We start from the raw sequence: 14,854 nt of genomic DNA, 5'->3' as shown, positions 1-14,854 counted from the left end.
AATGGGGAAAAGCAGCTTTATTGACGCGGGGATGGGGAGGGGGTGCGGCACCGGCGGGGTGCGGGGGTCTCCGCAGGGGTGCAGGACCTTGGGACGGGTGCAGGGTCTCGGCGTGGGTGCAGCACCCTGGTGCAGATGCAGCAGGGTCTCGGCGTGGGTGCACAGGCTCAGCATGGGTGCAGCACCCCACCGTGTGGTGCACGGTCTTGTGGTGGGTGCAGGGTCTCGGCGTGGGTGCAGGGCCGCGGCATGGGTGCAAGACTTTGGCATGGGTGCAGCACCCCGGTGTGCGTGCATGGCCTTGGTGTGGGTGCGGGACCCTGGTGTGGGTGCAGGACGCTGGTGTGGGTACACGTTCCTGGTGTGGGAGCAGGATCTTGGTGTGGGTGCAGAATCTCGGCATGGGTGCAAGACCCCAGGATGGGTGCAATGCCCCGGAGTGGGTGCAGCACCCTGCTGTGGGTCCATGGCATTGGTGTGGGTGCAGGACCCTTGCATGGGTGCAGGATGCTGGCGTGGGTGCAGGACCCTGGTGTGGGTGCAGGACCCCAGTGTGGGTGCAGGACTCCAGCATGGGTGCAGGGTCTCTGCATGGGTGCAGGACCTTGGCATGGGTGCAGGGTCTCGGCGTGGGTGCACGGTCCCAGCACGGGTGCAGGATCTTGGTGTGGGTGCATGGCCTCAGCGTGGGTGCTGGGTCTCCGTGTGGGTGCAGGACCTCGGCATGGGTGCAGCACCCCGGTGTGCGTGCATGGCCTTGGTGCGGTTGCAGGATGCTGGCGTGGGTGCAGAGTCTCGGTGTGGGTGCAGGCTCTCGGTGTGGGAGCATGGCCTCGGCATGGGTGCAGGACGCTGGCGTGGGTACGTGGTCTCGGTGTGGGAGCAGGATCTTGGCGTGGGCACAAGCCCTTGGCATGGGTGCAGCACCCTGGTGTGAGTGCACGGCTCTGGTGCAGGTGCAGGGTCTTGGTGTGGGTGCAGCACCCCACGTGGATGCAGGACCCCGGTGTGGGTGCAGGATGCTGGCGTGGGTACGTGGTCTTGGTGTGGGAGCAGGATCTTGGTGTGGGAGCAGGATCTTGGTGTGGGTGCAGAATCTCGGCATGGGTGCAAGACCGCAGCATGGGTGCAATGCCCCGGCGTGGGTGCAGCACCCTGCTGTGGGTGCATGGCGCTGGTGTGGGTGCAGAATCTCGGCATGGGCGCAGCGCCCCGGCAGCTCCCTGCTCTCCTCCCTACCAGCCGCGGACGGGGTGCCAGAGCTCCACCACCTTCCCCTCGGCGTGGACGTAGTAGACAGGGTGCATGGCGGCGGTGGCGCAGGCCTGCGGTGGGTAGGGATGCTGAGCCGGGCGTGGCCGGGGCGTGGCGGGGCGTGGCCGGGCGTGGCAGGGCGGGTACTCACGTGGAAGGGGATGAGAGCCAGGGTGCTGCCCAACGGGAAGCGCTCGAAATCCAACCGTCCATCGATGGCCTCCACCTGCCCGTGCTCCTGCGTCAGCCCCACCAGCCTGCGGGGACACGCCATCATGTCCCCGCCCGTGCCTGTGTCCCCGTCCCCACCCGTGCCTGTGTCCCCGTCCCCACCCATGGCCCTCACCTGAGCTGGGGGTGCCCCTCGATGGCGGCGCAGCCCAGGGGCGCCTGGTCCCGGCCGTGGAGGCTGAGGGCTGCCCACCCGCAATCCACCAGCAGCTGCTTGCGGTGGGGGTAGTGACCGATGACCCTGGTCAGGACGCGGATGGCCACCTCCTCCGGGCGACAGGAACCCAGCTGGGTCTGCTGAAGGTCTGGGAGAAGAGGGTGCCCAGCCCAGGGTGGGGGTGCATCCCACCCTGGGGTCCCAGCAGCGTTTGGGGGGGTCCCGACACACTCACCGTAGAAGAGATAGTTGCCCGGGTGGAGCTCGGTGAGCTGGGCCATCTCCGGCACCGGGTGGCTGCAGGACGGCGTGGAGCCGATGCTGGCCTGGGGACACGGCACGCCTGCCTGCCGCAGCCTGCCGGCACACGGGACCCTCTGAGCGGCCGGGGCATGGCTGGGGGGGGACATCACCCCCAAGCACCGTGGGAGGGGGAGCAGAGGTGGGGCCATCACCCTTGGGAACCATGGGAGCGGGAGCAGAGGTGGGGGCCATCACCCTTGCGTGCCACAGAAGCAGGACCAGAGCTGGATCCACCACCCCTGGGCATCATTGGAGTGGGAGCAGAGGTGGGGCCACCACCCTTGGGTGCCACAGGAGCAGGACCAGAGGTGGGTCCATCGCCCTTGTGTGCCATGGGAGTGGGACTGGAGGTGGGTCCATCACCTCTGGGCACCCCAGGAGAGGGACTGGAGGTGGGGATGCCCCAGGGAGCCCCAAATGTGCCAGGGAGCCTCCCCCAGATGTTTAAGGGAGCCATCCAGATGTGAGAGACCCCCCTCCCCCCGCCACAGTGTGCCAGGAGGACCCCAGAATGTGCTGGGGAGCCAGCCAGATGTGCCTGGATGCCATCCAGATGTGCTGGAGACCCCCCCAGATGCAATAGAGAGCCCCCCCAAACACTCACGGCAGGTTGTCCACCCCAGATACGCCAGAGCACCCCTCCAGATGTGGCTGGGACCACCCCCAGATGTGCCCAGGCATTCCTGAATGTGCCTGAGATCCACCCATATGAGCTGGAGATCCCCCCCCGGTGTTTCAAAGCACTCCCAGATGTGTCCGGGAGCCCCCAGATGTGCCACAGTGCCCCCAGATGTGTTGGAGACCCCTCCAGATGGTTCTGGGAGCCTCCAGATGGTTCTGGGGGTCCCCAGATGTGCCAGGGTGCCACCAGATGTGTCCAGGAGGCCCCAGATGTGCCTGGGACCCCATCCAGGCATGCCATAGCACCCCCAGATGTGCCTGGGATCCCCCCCGAGGTATGCCAGAGCCCCCCAGATGTGCCAGGGCACCTCCAGATGTGCTCAGGAGCCCCCAGATGTGCCTGAGATCCACCCACATGAGCTGGAGAGCTCCCCAGATGTGTTAAAACGCCCCCAGATGTTGCAGGGGCCCCCTCTGATGTGTCAGAGCCCCCCCAGATGTGCGCAGGAGCCCCTAGATGTGCTCGAGCACCCCCCCCCCAGGTATGCCAGAGCCCCCCCAGATGTGCCCGAGCCCCCCCAGATGTTCCTGGACCGCCCCCAGATGTGCCCGAGCACCCGCCATATGTGCTTGGGACCATCCCCAGATGTGCCTGAGAGCCCCCCCCCAGCTGTGCCAGGGCACCCCTAGCTGTGCTGGGGACCCCCCCAGATGTTCCAGGGGAACTCCAGATGTGCCCAAGTTCTTCCCAGACGTGTCCGAGCCGTGCAGATGTGTTGCCCCCCCCCCCTCCATTCAAAGGCCACGTGGCGAGGGGGTGCCATGGGGCGCAGCGGGGTGGGTGGGGGGCAGAGCAGCCCCCCCAACTTTGGGGGGAACTGGGGGGGCAGCAGGTTTCCCCACGTGCCTCAGTTTCCCCACCGCAAAATGGTGCCACAACCAGCGGGGGCGGGAGCGGGGACCCCCAGGATGTGTCCCCAGGGGCGCATGGCCCCATGCACTGGGGATGGGGGTCCCGGGGGGGACCCCACTGACACCCCACCCCACCCCCCCCGCCAGTGGGAGCCATCCGGCAGCAATTCCCTCCAGGATGCAAAACCCCGCTGGGATAAAAGGGTGACGAGGGGGCAGGGACAATGACACCGGTCACAACCGGCCACCAAAGCCACATCAAAGGTGACCGGAGCCGCCAGCATCCTCCTCCGCCTCCCGGTGGGGCTTTGTAGGGCCCCCTTTTATGGGGGTGATTTGCATTTCCAACCAGCCGCCGGGTTTTATGGGGGGTGGGGGACACCCCAGGGTGGCCACCCCCCCCCACCCCCCCAAAATCCCCTTAACTCTGCCCCTCCCCGAGTTTGGGCCACTCACGCGGTGACAAAGTCGAGCACGGCGATGGCGGTGGCCCGGGCGATGGCTTGGATGGCGGGGACGTCGCGGCAGCCGTAGGTGTCCCCGCAGTGAGCGTAGACCCCGACCAGTGTCACCTCCTCTGGTGCGTCCTGGGCGATGGCCCGGGCCAGCGACATGGCGGCGGGGTCCGTGGGCCGCACGCCGGCTGGGAGGAGGGTCCGAGCGTGGGTGCTGCGTGGGGGGCTCGGGGGCCCCATGGTGGGGGAGACAATGGGGGGTTGGGGGGCCTCCCCCCTCCCCCCATGGAGCGTCCTGGGGGTGGGGGGGGCTGAAATGTCCCATCCTGGGGGCTCTGGGCCACCTCTGCCCCATGGCACGTCCTCAAATTGTGACCTTTTTTTTGGGGGGGGGGGTGGGGGGTGTCTTAAATTCCCCATCCTGGTGGGGCGTCACCCCGCCATGGCGCACCCCTGGGGTGGGTGGGTGAAGGGGGGGGGGTTGGGGTGGAGGGGGTTAAATACCCCATCATGGGGGTGGGGGGGCTATGGGGCACCTCTGCCCCATGGAGCGCCCTTGAATAATGATTTGGGGGGGGGGAGGGGTCTTAGATGCCCCAGTCCTGATTGAACTGGTGGCTCTGGGGGCTCGGGGTCGGTGGGCACGGAGCGTCCCTCCCCAGCGGAGCACCCTTGAATAATGACTTATTTTTTTTTGGCGGAGGGGTGTTAAATCCCCCGTCCTGGTTGAGCTGCTGGGGGGGGGGGACGGACACATGGAGCACCCACCCCCGGGGGGGGAGAGCACCCATGGCGAGGGTGGTGCTGCATCCCCGCCCCGCGGCGCCCCAGGCACTGGTGGGATTGTTGCGGGTGGGTGTCTTTTTTCTTTTGGGGGTGGGGGGGAGGGGGGGTCACCTACCCCTGCCGTTCCCACAGTCGAGCTTGAGCCAGACGAGCCAGCGCTTGCCGGCGGGCAGCGGGCGCTGGCGCAGGAGGGCCAAGGCCCGGGGGGTGTCGAGGAGGAGCTGGAAGGCGCGAAGGCGCTGGGCCAGGGCGGCGCACTCCTCCAGCCGCCCCGCCGGCAGCGGGTAGGCGTAGAGGATGTCATCGAAGCCCCCCGCCGCGAAGAAGCGAGCTTCGGCCAAGGTGGAGACCACGATGCCTCGGCGGGTGCCGCCCGTCGCCAGCATGGCACCTTCTCTGGGGGGGGGTATCCTAAGGGGGTGCTGGGGGGTGCTGGGGAGGAAGGTGGGGGATACTGGTGGGGAAGGTGGGGGTGCTGGGGAGGAGAATGGGGGTGCTGGGGGGATGCTGGGTGGGTGCTGGGGAGGATGGGGGATGAGGGGGTGCTGGGAGATGCTGGGGGGATGTTGGGGGGTGATGGGGGTGCTGGGGAGGAAGGTGGGGGATACTGGTGGGGAAGATGGGGGAGTGCTGGGGAGATGCTGGGAGGATACTGGGGAGAGGTGGGGGGTGCTGGGGAGGAAGGTGGGGAGATGCTGGGGGGAAGTTGAGGGGTGCTGAGAGGGAGGATGGAGAGATGCTGGGAGGTTGCTGGGGGGACACTGGGGGATGCTGGCGAGGATGCTGGGGGATGCTGGGGGGACACTGGGGGGATGCTGGGGGGACACTGGGGGATGCTGGGGGGACACACTCACAGCGTCTTGTGGGTCTTGACGTGGGGGCGCAGGCGGAGGCCGAGGGCCCGGCAGCGCTCCCGCATGCGCTCGGCGTTGTGCCGCAGCGTCGCCTGGTCCAGGGTCAGCGCCGGGGTGGGCAACTGCTCCAGGGGGGCTCCCAGCCACCTGCTGCTGCTGTGGGGGAGCAAGGGGGAACCTGCCCTGCACCCAGCCCTGCACCCAGCCCTGCACCCAGCCCACCCCACGGGCATGGCGGTGGCTGCTCTGGGTCCCTGCCCCCCCCCCGGGTGGGGGCTGGGGGTCGGTGGGCTGAGCCCCACAGGGCACAGAGCTGCGGGGTTCCCTTGGTCTCAGCCGGACACGGGGACTGGGACACCTGGGACTGGGACACCTGGGTCACCTGGGACTGGGACACTGGGAACAGGGACACCTGGGACTGGGAAACCTGGGACAGGGACGCCTGGGACTGGGACATCTGGGACAGGGACACCTGAGACTGGATCACCTGGGATAGGGACATATGGGACTGGGACACTTGAGTCACCTGGGATAAGGATACTGGAAACAAAGATATATGGACTGGGACACCTGGGTCAGCTGAGACTGGGACACTGGGAACAGGGACATCTGGGACTAGACCATATGGGATAGGGACACTGGGAACAGGGACTTGAGACTGGGACCTATGGGAATGGGAAACATGGGGCTGGGACAGCTGGGTCACCTGGGACTGGGACACCGGGAATAAGAACACTTGGGACTGGGACATATGGGACTGGGATATATGGGACAGGAACACCTGAGCCCCCATGGGAATGGGACACGTGGGACTGGCGCAGGCACACCTGGGATAGGGACATATGGGACAGGGACACTGGGGACTGGGACTTGAGACTGGGACCTATGGGCATGGGAAACCTGGGAATGGGACACCTGGGTCACCTGCGACTGGGAAACCTGGGACTGGGACACGTGGGACTAGGATACTGGGAACAGGGACACCTGAGCCCCCATGGGAATGGGACACGTGGGACTGGCACACCTGGGATAGGGACATATGGGACCAGGACACTTGAGTCACCTGGGATAGGGATACTGGAAACAGAGATATAAGGGACTGGGGCACCTGGGACTGGGAGACCTGGGTCAGCTGGGACAGGGATATTGGGAACAGGGACACCTGGGACTGGAACATATGGGACAGGGACAGTGGGAACTGGGACTTGAGACTGGGACCTATGGGAATGGGAAACGTGGGACTGGGACACCTGGGTCACCAGGCATAGGGACAGTGGGAACAGGGACACCTGGGACAGGAACATATGGGACAGGGACAGTGGGAACTGGGACTTGAGACTGGGACCTATGGGAATGGGAAACGTGGGACTGGGACACCTGGGTCACCAGGCATAGGGACAGTGGGAGCAGGGACACCTGGGACAGGGATGCCTGGGACTGGGACACTGGAAACTGCCACCTGGGACTGGGCCATGTGGGACTGGGCCACCTGGGCCCAGGGCGCAGGGACAAGGACACCAGTCCATGCCCAGGTGGGATGGGGACTCCTGGCCCCTGCGGCGGGGTGACCTCCGTGTCCCCACCGACACCCGGGGCACCCAGCGCAAGGCTGTCGGGGGTGAAGGTCCCGGTGGCACCCTGAGCACCCATCCCTCCCCCTGCCCACCTGTCCGTCTGTCCGTCCATCCCTCCGTCCGGCGCCGCGGCTGCTCCCGGCTCTGCTCCGGTGGCCCCGCTGGTGCCCGCTCCACGTGACGCCGTGGGCACCCGCAGCCAGCCTTGGCCAGGGACAGAGGTCACTGCCGGCCACGGGGCCCCCCCGGGGGTGGCAGGGGTAGGGGAGGACACGGCCACCGCGGCCGGCGACGCTCAGCCTCCCCGAGACAGCACAGGGACAGCCTGCCAGCTCCCTGGGGCCAGCGGCCAGCTCCAGAGCCCTGTGCCTGGCGGGGGGGGCGGGGGACGGGAAGGACGGCTGAGACCTTACATGCTCGTTCTACATGTGCACAGGGCCGCCGAGACACCCCCCCCCCCCCGTGCTTGTGACACGTGGGTGCGCGGCTGCTGAGACCTGGCACGTTCGTGACACGTGGGCGCAGGGCTGCTGGTGGCTGAGGCCGCACGTGCTCGTGACACGTGCGCACAGGGCTGCCGGGGGCCCAGCTGCCCCGTGCTGGTGACACGGGGGTGCACGGCAGCAGAGACTCCCCCCCCCACCCCGTGCTTGTGACGCACAGGTACGCGGCTGCCGAGACCCTCTGCGCTTGGGACATGTGGGTAGAGGGCTGCTGAGACCCCCCACGCTCATGACATGTGGTTGGGCGGCTGCTGAGACCCTCCATGCTCACAACACATGGGTACAGGGCTACTGAGACCCCCCACGCTCGTGACACGGGGGTGCAGGGCTGCTGAGACCCGCTCCCCCCTCTCATAACACATGGGTACACAGCTGCTGAGACCCCCCACACTTGTGACACATGTGTACACGCCTGCTGAGACCCCCCCATGCTCGTGACACGTGTGTACACAGCTGCTGAGACCCCCCACACTCATGACACTTGGGTACACAGCTGCTGAGACCCCCCACGCTCGTGACATGTACATGCCTGCTGAGACCCCCCCCACTCATGACACATGGGTACACGGCTGCTGAGACCCCCCACGCTCATGACACGTGGATACAGAGCTGCTGAGCCTCCCCACACTCGTGACACGGGTGTCCCCATGTCCCAGGCCAGCCTGGCGGGGAGGCCCCGCTGGCCCCCTGCCCACAGAACGGGCCCCAAAAACCCCACCGGGAAGGGGACATCGGGGGGATGACACCGGAGGGGGGACAGTGGAGGGGAGGCGTCACCTCCCCGTCCCGCGCGGGGCAGACAAGGGCCTCGCACGCATTTCTTCCCCACAGATATATTATTATTATTATTATTATTTTTTCTGTAAAAGATCTAAAAATGGATAGAAAACAAAAAAAAACCCAAACCCAAAGGGACACGGGGGACACACACCGGCCGGCTCCTGGCCAGCGGGCACGGCGGCGGGGGGACGTGGCACCCCCCTTCCCAGCGAGGGGTCCCCAGCCTCCTCCTCGCCCCCGTCCCTCCGCGGGAAGGGGGGATGCGTCCCCCCCAGAATTGGGGGGTGGCGGTGATTCCGCACCCCCCACCCCACTGGGGGCTGGATAAGGCCACGGGCGATGGGCTGAGCAGGCAGCCTGCGGGCAGCACCGGGCTCTCCGACCCCCCTGGCTTTGCGGGGCGCAGGGGTCCCCCCCTTTCTCCGTACCGGGGGGGCGCGGGGCACCCTGGGTGGGTGGTGGGCGGGTGGGCGCCAGGCTAGGACTTGCCCTCGGCGGGGTTGTACTCGGTCTCGCCGGCCGAGACCTGGGAGATGCGCCGTGTGGAGCGCCACAGCCGCCGGTGGAACTGGCCCGGCCGCACCTGGGCAAGGGGGGATGAGCACCCACCTGATGTCCCTGTCCCCTTCCACATCCCCTTCTGGATCCCCATACCCTTCATCCAGCTCCGTCCTCGTTCCCTTCTCCATCCCCATCCCTCATCCCCTTCTTCATCCCCATCACCTTCCAGATCCTCATCTCCTTCTCCATCCCCATCCTCTTCTCCATCCCCATTCCTCATCCCCTTCTCCATCCCCGTTCCCTTCCAAATCCCCATGCTCATCCCCTTCTCCATCCCCATCACTTTCCAGATCCTCATCCCCTACTCCATCCTCATCCCCTTCTCCATCCTCATCCTCATTCCCTTCTCCATCCCCATCCTCTCCCAAACCTCCATCACCCCCAGCCCCTTCCCCATCACACATCCCCTTCCAAACCCCATCCTTTGCTCCGCCCACAATCATCCCCTTCCAAATCCCTATTTCTGCCATCACCATCCCCTTCCCCATCCACACTCCCATCTCTTTCCCAGCCCCCTCCTCATCACCATCCCCTTCTCCATCCCCACCTCCATTCCCTTCCTCATCTCCACATCCACCTCCTTCCTCATCTCCACCTTCATCTCCATGTCCACCTCCTTCCCTATCTCCTTCTCTACCTCCATCCCCTCCCCTTTCTCCCTCACCGCCTTCACCTCCATCTCCACCTCCCTCCCCTTCCCCCCCCCCCCCTCCTTCCCCCCCTCCCCCCCCTTCCCCACCTCCACCTCCACCTCCATCTCCACCTCCACCTCCACCCTCATCCCTTCTCTTTCCCATAACACCTTCCCCATATCTCCCCCACCCCACCCCTGTCCCCCTCAGCTCTGGAGAGCCAGGAGGACAAGCAGAGGTCTCCAGCCCAGCAGCACCCAGTGGACACCCAGGCATGACCCCCCCCCCAACCCACCCACCACCTGGGGTGGGGGTCCACGCTCACCTCAGCGGGCTGCCCAGCCCCCACCACGATGAGCTTGCCATCCTCCAACCCCACCAAGATGTGACTCTTCTCCTTGGTGACAGACACACTGTGGATGGGCACCCGCATGGGCACAGGGGGCACGGCTGCCCTGAGGCTGTGAGAAGATGAGTGGTGGGATGGGACCCCTGGAGCCCCCTGGGCACTCCAAGGGGGTGGCTGGGGTGGGACAAGGTGGCTGGTAGCCCTCACCTCTGGAGGTCACGGATCTCCAGCCCGCACTGCATGGTCCCCAGCACCACGAACTCCTCCGTCAGGCACATGGCCGTCACCTCCTCGTCCAGCGGGACGGTGGAGAGGTGCTTCCCGTTGACCGAGTAGAGGTGCAACGCAAACCTGTCCTGAAAGACAGAGCAAATTGGGGGGGAACACACACGCGGACGGTGGTGAGGGGGAGGACACCGGGACACCTGGCCATACCTTCAAGCAGGCTCGTTGACCCACGGTGGTCTGGGCGACCACCTGCCCCTCCGGCCCCACGGCCAGCTGGGAGAGGATGGCGGGAGGTGAGCTCTCGCCGGGCGGTCGCAGGGATCGGATGAAGAGACCCCGGCGGATGGTGTGGATGATGATGGTGCCATCCTGTGGGAGGAAGGGGACGTGGGGCGGTGGTGATGATGGCACTGCCCACCCTGCCACCCATCCCATCGCCCCAGCTCACCTTGGAGCCCGACACCGCCATGTCCAGCTCGGTGCTGATGGCCACGCACGTCACCTCGGCATCGTGGCCGTACAGGACCTGGATGGGTTTGGGAGCCAAGCCGCTGGAAAACCCACCCTGGCGTTGGGGACACGAGGACCTCAGTGACCTGGTGGCAGCGCCCACTGCAAGCCACCCCATCAGGAGCGAGGGGGTAAGGGTCAACCCCCTACCTGCTGTAGGACCTGCCACACCATACAGGTGGTGTCCCGGGACCCAGAAATGAGGTAGATGCCGCAGAGGTCAAGCGCCAGGCAGGTGACAACATCTGTGACACCCAGAGGGACACCATGAGCTGCTGGTCCTGTCCCATCACGCTTGGTACCCCAACACCATGGGATGGAACCAAGACGTGTTTTGAGGAGATGCTGCTAACCCTAACCCCAGCCCAGCTCTGCGATGGAGCCTGAACTGTCCCCAGAAGACTGGGGACACTGGGAGATGTCCCCTTCCCACTCCCACGTCCCCTGCCTCCCCCCTACAAACCCATTGGGGCATCATTGGACCTTCATCATCAGAGAAGGACGTACCTATGTGCCGGGTGATGTGCCCAACAACCTTCCCTTTGGCCAGCGAGGTGACGCAGAGGCTGTTGTCCCAATGTCCCCCGCTGAAAAGCAGCTTCCCGTCAGGGGACACGGCCAGCGTGCGGGAGCACAGGTCCGCACCGGGGGCGAAGGGGCCCTGCAGGAAGCGCTGGGTCCTGGTGGGGAGGGACACGGGATGGTGGCAGAGCCATGGGTGGGCTGGTGGCACCTTTGGGGACTGTCCACAGTGACCATGCGGCAACTCACTTTGCGTTGGAGACAGTGGGGTCTTTGGTGAAGCTGAAGTAGTTGGAGATGTTCTTGTCATAGGGCAACCAGTTGTGGGTCCCCAACAAGCCGTTGGCACTCACAGTGACCTGGACAGAGACGGACGTGACACAGCTCCACCACTGGAGCCCTCCTGGGGCTTGGTCCCGGTCCCCCTGGGTCAGCAGCACGCACCCGTGCCTCAGTTTCCCCACACTCACCAGGACGTCGGGTGATCCCTGAGTGATGAAGGAGTGCGCCTGGTTCTTGGGGACCACGGCTTGCACCAGGGCCACCCCATCGCTGATGCCCTGTGGGGACACAGCAACCGGTCGGAACCCTCCTGGCCACCACCACCCCCCCAGTCCTGGCCAAGGACCCCCCAGGGTTCTCCTCACCTCCACGAAGAAGGACTTGAGCTGGTCCAGGTTCTCGAAGATGTTGGGCGAGCGGGTGTCGAGGCGGGCCAGCCTCCGGGCAGCGCTCTCTGCCGACAGCCGGGCAGGATGGGGCTCCTGGGGGGGGCGAGGGAACCCATGAGAAGGGGGGTGGCCCCCCAAAAGGCGCTATTTTACAGGCGAGGAGGTAGGAGCTACCTTGAGCAGCTGGCAGGGCGTCTGCCCAAAGTTGCTGATGATGCCCTCCAGAGCCTTCCTCTGCGTCTCGTCGGCGATGGCGTCCAGGTCCACGGCCCCTGGGGATGGGGATGGTCATGGGGGGCCACCTGGCAGGTGCCCCCCCACCTCCCTGCCCCATGGCTCACCCTCATAGGTGCAGTAGTAGAAGACGTTGAGGGCCTCCACAGCGGCTGGGCCTCTTTGCTTGTACCCAAAAATGAGGTCGATCCACTCGTGGAGGTGGGCTGAGACGTACTCCGACTCCTGCCCAAGGACGGGGCATCAGGGTGGGCCGGGAATGCCCACCATCCCCTGTAACACCCCCCCCCCCCAGGGGTGGGAGTGGAGGAGGGATTGGGATGGGCTCCACCATCTCACCAAGGCTTTGCGGTGCTGGTAGATGAAGTCCTCGCGGGATTGCGCCCACCGGGGCAGCACCACGTCGCCCACCTTCTCATTGGAAAGCTGCAGGCAGCCCAGGTCGAAGCCTGCAGGCAGGGCGGGCAGGGGGTGAGGGACACCCACTCTCGCTGTGCTCCCATGGGTGCTGTCCCCATGGTGGGGATGACGGGTGCCCCTTACCATTCTGGTTCTCCAGGAACTCGGGGAAATAGAAGAACTCGGGGATGAGCTCCTTGACGTCCACAGGGTTCTCCATGCGGGCTTGCCACGCCGCCGGCACCGAGTGGAACTGCCGGTCCGAGCAGTCAAACCTGGTAGCACAGGACATGCGGTCGGAGCCCACTTGTCCGCCTCCATCTCCCCTCCCCAGGGTCCCCTCACCGGGTGCCCACCTGCCGCTCTGCAGCTGGATGTGGAGGGTGGTGAAGGGCTCGGTGCGGATCAGGTAGTGCATGACGCCCGCCGCGTTGGAGTAGTGCGTGCCGTAGTGGAACTTGTCCACGGTGCCCGTGGGGTCCTCGAAGCTCTCATACCTGTGGGCAAGGTGGGGGGTCCACCAGGAGCCAGCCAGGCGGTCCCCATGTCCCCTGTCCCTCCTGTTTTGGGGACACTCACTTCTCCTTCACGTCCCGGGCATGCCGCTCGTTGGCCACCCCGATGGGCTTGGACAGGTCCCGAAACACGGCTGGGTCGGTGAGGTCGAGGGTCTCCGAGACGTAATCCCGCAGGATCCAGGGGAACTGGGTGGGGGCGGGAGGTGGGTGAGACTAGGGTGGGGTCCTGGGCTCACTGGGGGGACGGGGACACACACGGGAGGCTCACCACGGGGTACTGGGAGAGGTCATTGTAGGTGCGCCCCGCGATCGTGTTCAGCTGCATGAGGTACTCGAAGTTGGAGATCTCCCGCAGGACCCATTTCTGGAGGGAAGGGAGGGTGGTTGAAATGGGCTGGGGGGGCAGACACCCCCACCCCACAGCTGTCCCTGTCCCACAGCTGTCCCTGTCCCACAGCCATCCCTGGTCTCATGGCCATCCCCATCCCATGGCCATCCTTGGTCTCACAGCCATCCCTGGTCCCATGGACATCTCCAACCCATGGCCATCCTTGGTCCCATGGGTATCCCTATCCTACGGCCATCTCTGGTCCCAGACCATCCCTGGTCCCACGGATATCCTTGTTCCCATGGCTGTCCCTGGTGCCGTGGGCATCCCCATCCCATGGCCATCCCTGGTCCCATGGGCATCCCAGGTCCTACAGCCATCCCTGGTCCCACGGCCATCCCCATCCCATAGTCATCTCTGGTCCCACAGCTATCCCCATCCCACGCTAGCACCCTCCCCTTTGCCATCCAGGAAGGAGAGATATGGGGTGGGGGTGGGCAAGGTGGGACCGGTACCTGGGTGAGCCCTGAGGCTTTCAGCAGCTCCTGGGGCGACCGGCTGCCGAAGTAGATCTGGCTGGGGGGACGCAGGCCGAGGATGCAGGAGTACACCTTGTTTCTCACCTGGGGGGACATGGGTAGGACATGGAGTGGCTGGAGCCTGGGCAGTGCCGCAGCCCCAGGAGGGGTTTTTGGGGGCAAAAGGTGCCACCACCTTTTTTTTGAAGTTGAGGAAGTAGTTGGCCTGGTCGATGAAGAAGAGCTCGAGCGCGGAGCGGCGCAGGTTGTAGCGGCGCAGGTGGACCTCGCGCAGGTGGGACAAGGGGCGCTTGAAGTCGTAGCCGATCCCTGCCAAGATGGGGGGGCACAGAGCCCCATGGGCATCACTGTCCAGCTGGATCCCAATTCCCGAGGCAGGGATGGAGGCCAGCATCACCCTGGGGCTGGGAGGAGCCCACCCCCAAAACGGCCTGCACCCGGTGTGATGGGCTTCTGGAGGAGATGGGATGGGTGGGGGGTTCCTCACCCCACCTCACTGCAGGGACCCCCCCCAAGAAGCACATGCCCTTACCTCCTTCCGTCTCCTCCTTCTCGCTGCTGCCATCGTAGAAGTAGACGTGCTGGGTTGTCACCTCCAGGCGGCCGGGGACGACAGCCACTGTTGTGATGAGCTCGCAGTCCTCCGATACCACCAGCTTCTCCCGCTGGTTCTGCTCCTTGGGCTCAGCCCTGGGTGATACCAGGGGTGAGGAGACCCCGGTGACACCCCCAGCCTGGGCGAGCCAGCGCCATGGCAGGGGATGGGGACACTCACTGGTTGTCCAGGACAGGGAGGTCCTCCTCAGCCAGTTGGTCATCCTCCAGCTCGCTCACCTTGGCCTCCTTGGCCATGGCGAGTGGGAGGGACTCGGTGGGGTTGTGGAGGTGGTCAGCTCCTGAAATGAGGAGGGCGTCAGCAGCCACCCCCAGCCA

At 65.6% G+C, this 14,854-nt stretch overlaps 2 protein-coding genes across 4 annotated transcripts in view; both read right to left on the bottom strand.

Moving 5' to 3' along the window:
• Positions 1 to 2: 2 nt before the first annotated feature.
• On the bottom strand, positions 3 to 7,569 carry LOC104021758 (D-serine dehydratase-like). Of its 2 annotated transcripts, XM_087766630.1 has the most exons (8): positions 7,240 to 7,569; positions 5,574 to 5,729; positions 4,835 to 5,115; positions 3,935 to 4,121; positions 1,878 to 1,999; positions 1,601 to 1,790; positions 1,406 to 1,511; positions 3 to 1,325 (listed from the first exon to the last, which is right to left on the bottom strand). In XM_087766630.1, exons 1-8 carry the CDS (start codon positions 7,257 to 7,259, stop codon positions 1,236 to 1,238), a joined length of 1,152 nt encoding a protein of 383 aa, XP_087622756.1. In that variant the 5' UTR covers positions 7,260 to 7,569; the 3' UTR covers positions 3 to 1,235. The 2 variants fall into 2 exon arrangements, with proteins under 2 accessions (XP_087622756.1, XP_087622825.1); XM_087766699.1 differs by lacking the exon at positions 7,240 to 7,569 and having other exon boundaries at positions 4,835 to 5,113; positions 5,574 to 5,674.
• A 745-nt stretch (positions 7,570 to 8,314) lies between these two features.
• The window catches only part of NBEAL2 (neurobeachin like 2), a 29,242-nt gene continuing 22,702 nt past the window's right edge, over positions 8,315 to 14,854 (bottom strand). For both annotated transcript variants that reach the window (XM_087732238.1, XM_087732230.1), the window contains exons 35-55: positions 14,697 to 14,817; positions 14,454 to 14,611; positions 14,097 to 14,230; positions 13,898 to 14,005; positions 13,323 to 13,418; positions 13,116 to 13,240; positions 12,893 to 13,033; positions 12,681 to 12,811; positions 12,477 to 12,586; positions 12,245 to 12,362; positions 12,078 to 12,175; positions 11,880 to 11,996; positions 11,703 to 11,792; positions 11,482 to 11,591; positions 11,218 to 11,390; positions 10,861 to 10,955; positions 10,649 to 10,765; positions 10,408 to 10,569; positions 10,180 to 10,328; positions 9,949 to 10,084; positions 8,315 to 9,013 (exon numbers count right to left, since the gene is read on the bottom strand). In XM_087732238.1, coding sequence (XP_087588364.1) covers positions 8,909 to 9,013; positions 9,949 to 10,084; positions 10,180 to 10,328; positions 10,408 to 10,569; positions 10,649 to 10,765; positions 10,861 to 10,955; positions 11,218 to 11,390; positions 11,482 to 11,591; positions 11,703 to 11,792; positions 11,880 to 11,996; positions 12,078 to 12,175; positions 12,245 to 12,362; positions 12,477 to 12,586; positions 12,681 to 12,811; positions 12,893 to 13,033; positions 13,116 to 13,240; positions 13,323 to 13,418; positions 13,898 to 14,005; positions 14,097 to 14,230; positions 14,454 to 14,611; positions 14,697 to 14,817 — 2,594 coding nt within the window. In that variant the 3' untranslated portion in view covers positions 8,315 to 8,908. The remainder of the gene's footprint in view (positions 9,014 to 9,948; positions 10,085 to 10,179; positions 10,329 to 10,407; positions 10,570 to 10,648; positions 10,766 to 10,860; positions 10,956 to 11,217; positions 11,391 to 11,481; positions 11,592 to 11,702; positions 11,793 to 11,879; positions 11,997 to 12,077; positions 12,176 to 12,244; positions 12,363 to 12,476; positions 12,587 to 12,680; positions 12,812 to 12,892; positions 13,034 to 13,115; positions 13,241 to 13,322; positions 13,419 to 13,897; positions 14,006 to 14,096; positions 14,231 to 14,453; positions 14,612 to 14,696; positions 14,818 to 14,854) is intronic.

The sequence above is a fragment of the Nipponia nippon genome, unplaced genomic scaffold (genome assembly GCF_047370975.1).
Source record: "Nipponia nippon isolate SJK-2023a ecotype South Korea unplaced genomic scaffold, ASM4737097v1 scaffold_1, whole genome shotgun sequence".
NCBI classification, from domain to species: Eukaryota; Metazoa; Chordata; class Aves; order Pelecaniformes; family Threskiornithidae; genus Nipponia; species Nipponia nippon.
Note: the sequence above shows the minus strand (reverse complement) of the source record. Positions and strands in the feature narration are given on the sequence as shown.